Here is an 8,622-nt window from a genome sequence, read left to right as displayed (position 1 = left end):
TGTGTGTGCACACTGTATGAGTACATGAAGGACATGTGTGAACACATGTGATTGTGATAATGTGGGGGACTGTGTGTGCACAGTGTGAGTACATGAAGAACATGTGTGAACATGTGAGTGTGAGCGTGTGGAAGACTGTGTGTGCACACTGAGTGTGAGTACATGGAGAACATGTGCGAACACATGTGAGTGTGTAAGGGACTGTGTGCACACTGTGTGAGTACATGGAGAACATGTGTGAACATGTGAGTGTGAGCGTGTGGGGGACTGTGTGTGCACACTGAGTGTGAGTACATGGAGAACATGTGTGAACATGTGTGAGTGTGAGCATGTGGGGGACTGTGTGTGCACATTGTGTGAGTACATGGAGAACATGTGTGAACATGTGAGTGTGAGCGTGTGGGGGACTGTGTGTGCACACTGAGTGTGAGTACATGGAGAACATGTGCGAACACATGTGAGTGTGTAAGGGACTGTGTGCACACTGTGTAAGTACATGGAGAACAAGTGTGAACATGTGAATGTGTGGGGGACTGTGTGTGCACACTGTGTGAGTACATGAAGGACATGTGTGAACATGTGTGAGTGTGAGCATGTGGGGGACTGTGTGTGCACATTGTGTGAGTACATGGAAAACACGTGTGAACATGTGAGTGTGAGCGTGTGGGGGACTGTGTGTGCACACTGAGTGTGAGTACATGAAGGACATGTGTGAACATGTGTGAGTGTGAGCGTATGGGGGACTGTGTGTGCACACTGTGAGTGTGAGTACGTGGACGACGTGTGCGCACCATGTGCACACAGAGACTTGTGATGCAGGTGGGGAAGACTGCCCAGTGGGTGGTCCCCTCTCTGTGCACCAGTGGTGCTGGCCTGCGTCTGTGTGTGGCACCCACCAAGGGTGTGAGGTTGTGCCAGTGTGCAGCTGTGCAGGTGTGCGGGGCCCTGGAATCCCATCCTCCTCTCCTGGCCATTTCTCTCTGCCCTTGGCCCTGGCACGCTGCTGGCAGACCTGTCCTCGGCTGCCCTGCTCCCTTCTGCCTGTCTGCCTCCTGCTGCCCCCAGAGGTGGTCTTTGGAGACACGAGAGACGTCCCCGTGTTTCCCACTGCTCTCAGGACCCACTGGGCTCTGTCTGCCTCGCATGCCTCCGCCAGCCTCAGGCGTCATGCCAGCCGGGGCCTCAGAGCCATGGAGCACATGCTCAAGCTCACACACATACAAACACACGGGCGGGAGGGCACGTGGAGGTGCCAGGCCGAGAGGGTCAAGACATGCGGCTGCTTCAGACGAGCATGAAGTTTATTCAAGGGCAGTGTGGGCAGGTGGGTGGCTCAGTAGCAGACGCCCTCCACATCTGACAAGACCACGGACACGTTGACGTGGGTGGGTTTACCCGCCAGGCGGTCGATGGTCTTCTGGGTGAAACTCAGGGGCAGGGCCTCGTGGCCCACCACGCAGGAGAAGTTGTCGCCGTTCCTCCACTGCTCGGCCTCCACGCGCAGCACGCTGGTCACGGTGAAGGTGGAGCCGAGCTGGTCGGCCTCCCGCAGGGGGCCCCAGGTCAGGGACTTCTCCTGGGGCAGCTCCTGGTTTCCGTGCTGCCACCGCACGAGCACGTCCTCCGGGCTGAAGCCCCGCACCACGCACGTCAGCGTCACCAGCTCGTTGAGGGCCAGCTCCTCCACGGGCGGTGGCAACAGGTGGACCTGGGGCGGCTTGGCGTTCCCTGCGGGGTGGGGTAGAGGAGCCAGCTGACGGATCTGGACGAGGCGGAGGTCACCCCTCTGCCCGCTCAGCACACTGGGCCCGAGTTCTGGTCTAGAAAGTGTGGGTGGGGCGCCCCGGGGTGGAAGGGAGGGTTAGGGTTAGGCACAGGCGCTGTGCAGCGTGAGCGCTGGTGGCCCACCTGAGGGTTTGGCGATGGTGGCCGTTAGCGGGCTCTTGAGCTCGGGGTGGTTGACGGTGCACGAGAAGGTCCTCCCGCTCTTCCACGGCTCGGCGCAGCCTGTCAGGACACTGGACACTCTGTAGCAGCCGGAGGAGTCACGCTGTGGGGCGCCCTGGATGACATCTTTCTTATTGGCATCCTTCCAGGTGAAGGTGGCACCCTGGGGTTTGCTCAGGCCGCTCAGCGTGCAGGTGAGGTTGGCATTGGAGCCCAGAAGCAGGTCCTCGAGGGCGGGCCGGTGCAGCTTCACCTGGGGCTGGCAGCAGGAGGTCTTCTGACATCCTGAGAGGGAGGCAGAGCCGTCACCCAGCGCTCCTGGGCTTCGAGTCCCCCTCCCTCCCTCCTGGCCACCCACGGAGGACTCGGCCTGAGCCCAGTCTGGTCTGAGGGGCGCCCCAGTGGGGGCGGCGGTTCCCGCCACGAGGACCTGGCGGCCCCCGCCCCGCCCGGCCCCACCTCTGACCTCCGCAGGGCACGTCCACCGCCCGGCTGGGGCTGAGGTAGTGTTCCACGTGGCATTTCTTGGCTGTTCCCGCTGGGCACTGGCTGGCCGGAAGGGTCAGCTGGCTGACCATGGTGTACAGGCTCCCGGCGGCTTGCAGGGGTTGGAAGTTCTGGATGGAGGAGCCGGCCCCGCTGTGGCTCCAGGTGACGTTCATGGGCACCGATGGGAAGAAGCCCCGGACCAGGCAGCCGATGACGGCGGGGTCGGCTGAGCTGCCACAACGGGCGCTCAGCGGGAACAGGCTGGGGCTGGTTGGGGGCACTGCAACACAGAGGGCGCCGTGAGACCGGCCCACGAGGAGGGGACCACACCCACCGCTCTCTCTTCCACCCTGGGGACTGTGGCGTGAGTGACCGCCCCCAAGGTCACTCAGCTCAGATGCCAGGAGCCTGGGCGGGGCCTGGCTGCTGAGTCCAGGCGCACCGTTTCTGAACACGCCCCTCGGAGCTCCAGCCTGCGGACGGACCACACTCTGCCTGCTGGCCACATCCGGAGGGAGTCATCGTCATTGCCCGTGACTCTCCACTGACCAGCGGAGTCGGGGGGGTGCGGCGGGGGCCCCACTCCCTCTGGGCAGTGGGTGTGGCCGTGTTCTCTCCTGGACTTTGGTGGTCATGGAAGGAGGGGGCCAGGGGCGGGAGGACACAGAGAGGCACAGGGAGGTCTGGGCTTGAGGCCGACTCTGCCTGAGGGCTGACATTGCTGTGCTGGGGGACACAATGGGGAGAGAGGGACCTGAGCCCCCTGAGCCCCCACTCAGTGTCCTAGTCGGGGTCCAGGCCAGACCGCCCCACTCCACAAACACCACTCCAGCCCTCGGACAGGCAGAGGTCCACCTCACGGGCTGTGAGGGACTCGAGACAAGAGGCCACTCAGAGAGGTCCTGCCTGGACAGACTGAGCACAGAGGGTCCCCACTTGTATACTCCCCGTTCCCTTCTAGGCCACGAGTGACGGAAGAAGAGAGGTCACAGGTACATCTGAGATGCATGGCCATTGTGTGCCCCTGGAAACACGGGGGAAGCCTGGGTGGGGAACAGGGTCCAGGGGCGAGCCACACTGAACCTCCCTTCTCCCACTTACCACTGTTAGCCAGCCCAGCCCAGTTCCACCCAGCTCAGCATGGCCTGGCTCAATTCCACCCAGCCTAGCTCAGTCCAATTCCATCCAGCCCAGCTCAGTCCAATTCCACCCAGCCCAGCTCAGTCCAATTCCATCCAGCCCAGCTCAGTCCAATTCCACCCAGCTCAGCTCAGCTCAGCCCAATTCCATCCAGCCCAGCTCAGTCCAATTCCACCCAGCCCAGCTCAGTCCAATTCCATCCAGCCCAGCTCAGTCCAATTCCACCCAGCCCAGCTCAGTCCAATTCCATCCAGCCCAGCTCAGTCCAATTCCACCCAGCTCAGCTCAGCTCAGTCCAATTCCACCCAGCCCAGCTCAGTCCAATTCCATCCAGCTCAGCTCAGTCCAATTCTACCCAGCTCAGCTCAGTCCAATTCCACCCAGCTCAGCTCAGCCCAATTCTACCCAGCTCAGCTCAGCTCAGCCCAATTCCATCCAGCTCAGCTCAGCCCAATTCTACCCAGCTCAGCTCAGCTCAGCCCAATTCTACCCAGCTCAGCTCAGCTCAGCTCAGCCCAATTCTACCCAGCTCAGCTCAGCTCAGCTCAGCTCAATTCCACCCAGCTCAGCTCAGCTCAGCTCAGTCCAATTCCACCCAGCTCAGCTCAGCTCAGCCCAATTCCATCCAGCTCAGCTCAGCCCAATTCCACCCAGCTCAGCTCAGTCCAATTCTACCCAGCTCAGTTCAGTTCAACCCAATTCTACCCAGCTCAGCTCAGCTCAGTCCAATTCCACCCAGCTCAGCTCAGTCCAATTCTACCCAGCTCAGTTCAGCTCAACCCAATTCCACCCAGCTCAGCTCAGCTCAGCTCAATTCCACCCAGCTCAGCTCAGTCCAATTCCACCCAGCTCAGCTCAGCTCAGCCCAATTCTACCCAGCCCAGCTCAGCTCAGCCCAATTCCACCCAGCTCAGCTCAGCTCAGTTCAGCTCAATTCCACCCAGCTCAGCTCAGCCCAATTCCACCCAGCTCAGCTCAGCCCAATTCCACCCAGCTCAGCTCAGCTCAGCCCAATTCTATCCAGCTCAGCTCAGCTCAGCCCAATTCCACCCAGCTCAGCTCAGCTCAGCCCAATTCTACCCAGCTCAGCTCAACTCAGCCCAATTCCACCCAGCTCAGCTCAGCTCAGCCCAATTCCACCCAGCTCAGCTCAGCCCAGCCCAATTCCACCCAGCTCAGCTCAGCCCAATTCAACCCAGCTCAGCTCAGCTCAGCCCAATTCCACCCAGCTCAGCTCAGCTCAGCCCAATTCTACCCAGCTCAGCTCAGCTCAGCTCAATTCCACTCAGCTCAGCTCAGTTCAGCTCAGTCCAATTCCACCCAGCTCAGCTCAGCTCAGCCCAATTCCATCCAGCTCAGCTCAGCCCAATTCCACCCAGCTCAGCTCAGTCCAATTCTACCCAGCTCAGTTCAGTTCAACCCAATTCTACCCAGCTCAGCTCAGCTCAGCTCAGTCCAATTCCACCCAGCTCAGCTCAGCTCAGCCCAATTCCATCCAGCTCAGCTCAGCCCAATTCCACCCAGCTCAGCTCAGTCCAATTCTACCCAGCTCAGTTCAGTTCAACCCAATTCTACCCAGCTCAGCTCAGCTCAGTCCAATTCCACCCAGCTCAGCTCAGCTCAGCCCAATTCCATCCAGCTCAGCTCAGCCCAATTCCACCCAGCTCAGCTCAGTCCAATTCTACCCAGCTCAGTTCAGCTCAACCCAATTCCACCCAGCTCAGCTCAGCTCAGCTCAATACCACCCAGCTCAGCTCAGTCCAATTCCACCCAGCTCAGCTCAGCCCAATTCTACCCAGCCCAGCTCAGCTCAGCCCAATTCCACCCAGCTCAGCTCAGCTCAGTTCAGCTCAATTCCACCCAGCTCAGCTCAGCCCAATTCCACCCAGCTCAGCTCAGCCCAATTCCACCCAGCTCAGCTCAGCTCAGCCCAATTCTACCCAGCTCAGCTCAGCTCAGCCCAATTCCACCCAGCTCAGCTCAGCTCAGCCCAATTCTACCCAGCTCAGCTCAACTCAGCCCAATTCTACCCAGCTCAGCTCAGCTCAGCCCAATTCCACCCAGCTCAGCTCAGCTCAGCCCAATTCCACCCAGCTCAGCTCAGCCCAATTCTACCCAGCTCAGCTCAGCTCAGCCCAATTCCACCCAGCTCAGCTCAGCTCAGCCCAATTCTACCCAGCTCAGCTCAGCTCAGCTCAATTCCACTCAGCTCAGCTCAGTTCAGCTCAGCCCAATTCCACCCAGCCCAGCCCAGCCCAGCCCAGCTCAGCTCAGCCCAATTCCACCCAGCCAGCCCAGCCCAGCCCAGCTCAGTCCAATTCCACCCAGCCAGCCCAGCCCAGCTCAGCTCAGCCCAATTCCACCCAGCCCAGCTCAGCTCAGCTCAGCTCAGCCCAATTCCACCCAGCCAGCCCAGCCCAGCCCAGCTCAGCCCAATTCCACCCAGCCAGCCCAGCCCAGCCCAGCTCAGTCCAATTCCACCCAGCCAGCCCAGCCCAGCTCAGCTCAGCCCAATTCCACCCAGCCCAGCCCAGCCCAGCTCAGCTCAGCCCAATTCCACCCAGCTCAGCTCAGCTCAGCCCAATCCCACCCAGCTCAGCTCAGCTCAGCCCAATTCCACCCAGCTCAGCTCAGCTCAGCCCAATTCCACCCAGCTCAGCTCAGCTCAGCCCAATTCTACCCAGCTCAGCTCAGCTCAGTCCAATTCTACCCAGCTCAGCTCAGCTCAGCCCAATTCCACTCAGCTCAGCTCAGCTCAGCCCAATTCCACCCAGCTCAGCTCAGCTCAGCCCAATTCTACCCAGCTCAGCTCAGCTCAGTCCAATTCTACCCAGCTCAGCTCAGCTCAGCCCAATTCCACCCAGCTCAGCTCAGCTCAGCCCAATTCTACCCAGCTCAGCTCAGCTCAGTCCAATTCTACCCAGCTCAGCTCAGCTCAGCCCAATTCCACTCAGCTCAGCTCAGTTCAGCTCAGCTCAGCCCAATTCCACCCAGCTCAGCTCAGCTCAGCCCAATTCCACTCAGCTCAGCTCAGCTCAGCTCAATTCCACCCAGCTCAGCTCAGCTCAGCTCAATTCCACCCAGCTCAGCTCAGCTCAGCCCAATTCCACTCAGCTCAGCTCAGCTCAGCCCAATTCCACCCAGCTCAGCTCAGCTCAGCCCAATTCCACCCAGCTCAGCTCAGTCCAATTCCACCCAACTCAGCTCAGCTCAGCCCAATTCCAACCAGCTCAGCTCAGTTCAGCTCAGCTCAATTCCACTCAGCCCAGCTCAGTCCAATTCCACCCAGCTCAGCTCAGCCCAATTCTACCCAGCCTAGCTCAGCTCAGCCCAATTCCACCCAGCTCAGCTCAGCTCAGCCCAATTCTACCCAGCCTAGCTCAGCTCAGCCCAATTCCACTCAGCTCAGCTCAGCTCAGCCCAATTCCACCCAGCTCAGCTCAGCTCAGCCCAATTCCACCCAGCTCAGCTCAGCTCAGCCCAATTCCACCCAGCTCAGCTCAGCTCAGCCCAATTCCACCCAGCTCAGCTCAGCCCAATTCCACTCAGCTCAGCTCAGTTCAGCTCAGCCCAATTCCACCCAGCTCAGCTCAGCTCAGCCCAATTCCACTCAGCTCAGCTCAGCTCAGCCCAATTCTACCCAGCTCAGCTCAGCTCAGCCCAATTCCACCCAGCTCAGCTCAGCTCAGCCCAATTCCACCCAGCTCAGCTCAGCCCAATTCTACCCAGCCTAGCTCAGCTCAGCCCAATTCCACTCAGCTCAGCTCAGCTCAGCCCAATTCCACTCAGCTCAGCTCAGCTCAGTCCAATTCCACCCAGCTCAGCTCAGCCCAATTCTACCCAGCCTAGCTCAGCTCAGCCCAATTCCACTCAGCTCAGCTCAGCTCAATTCCACCCAGCTCAGCTCAGCTCAGCTCAGCTCAATTCCACCCAGCTCAGCTCAGTCCAATTCTACCCAGCTCAGCTTAGCTCAGCTCAGCCCAATTCCACCCAGCTCAGCTCAGTTCAGCTCAGCTCAATTCCACCCAGCTCAGCTCAGCCCAATTCTACCCAGCCTAGCTCAGCTCAGCCCAATTCCACCCAGCTCAGCTCAGCTCAGCCCAATTCCACCCAGCTCAGCTCAGCCCAATTCCACCCAGCTCAGCTCAGCTCAGCCCAATTCCACCCAGCTCAGCTCAGCTCAGCCCAGCTCAGCCCAATTCCACCCAGCTCAGCTCAGCCCAATTCCACTCAGCTCAGCTCAGTTCAGCTCAGCCCAATTCCACCCAACCAGCCCAGCCCAGCTCAGCTCAGCCCAATTCCACCCAGCCCAGCCCAGCTCAGTTCAGCCCAATTCCACCCAGCTCAGCTCAGCTCAGCCCAATTCCACTCAGCTCAGCTCAGCCCAATTCCAGCCAGCCCAGCTCAGCTCAGCTCAGCTCAGCCCAATTCCACCCAGCCCAGCCCAGCCCAGCTCAGCTCAGCTCTGCTCAGCCCAATTCCACCCAGCTCAGCTCAGCTCAACCCAATTCCACCCAGCCCAGCTCAGCTCAGCCCAATTCCACTCAGCTCAGCTCAGCTCAGCTCAGCCCAATTCCACCCAGCCAGCCCAGCCCAGCTCAGCTCAGCCCAATTCCACCCAGCCAGCCCAGCTCAGCTCAGCCCAATTCCACCCAGCCAGCTCAGCTCAGCTCAGCCCAATTCCACCCAGCCCAGCTCAGCTCAGCTCAGCCCAATTCCAGCCAGCCCAGCTCAGCTCAGCTCAGCTCAGCCCAATTCCACCTAGCCCAGCCCAGCCCAGCTCAGCTCAGCTCAGCTCAGCCCAATTCCACCCAGCCCAGCTCAGCTCAGCTCAGCCCAATTCCAGCCAGCCCAGCTCAGCTCAGCTCAGCTCAGCCCAATTCCACCTAGCCCAGCCCAGCCCAGCTCAGCTCAGCTCAGCTCAGCCCAATTCCACCCAGCCCAGCTCAGCTCAGCCCAATTCCACTCAGCTCAGCTCAGCTCAGCTCAGCCCAATTCCACCCAGCCAGCCCAGCCCAGCTCAGCTCAGCCCAATTCCACCCAGCC

At 60.1% G+C, this 8,622-nt stretch overlaps 1 gene segment (V, D, J or C); it reads right to left on the bottom strand.

The window, feature by feature from the left end:
- Positions 1-1,283: 1,283 nt before the first annotated feature.
- Positions 1,284-8,622, bottom strand: part of LOC136335857 (Ig alpha-1 chain C region-like) — a 104,257-nt gene continuing 96,918 nt past the window's right edge. Inside the window, 3 exon segments of the C gene segment in view lie at positions 1,284-1,728; positions 1,909-2,232; positions 2,414-2,716. Coding sequence covers positions 1,334-1,728; positions 1,909-2,232; positions 2,414-2,609 — 915 coding nt within the window.

This window comes from Saccopteryx bilineata, chromosome 4, assembly GCF_036850765.1.
Source record: "Saccopteryx bilineata isolate mSacBil1 chromosome 4, mSacBil1_pri_phased_curated, whole genome shotgun sequence".
Lineage (NCBI taxonomy): Eukaryota > Metazoa > Chordata > Mammalia > Chiroptera > Emballonuridae > Saccopteryx > Saccopteryx bilineata.
Note: the sequence above shows the minus strand (reverse complement) of the source record. Positions and strands in the feature narration are given on the sequence as shown.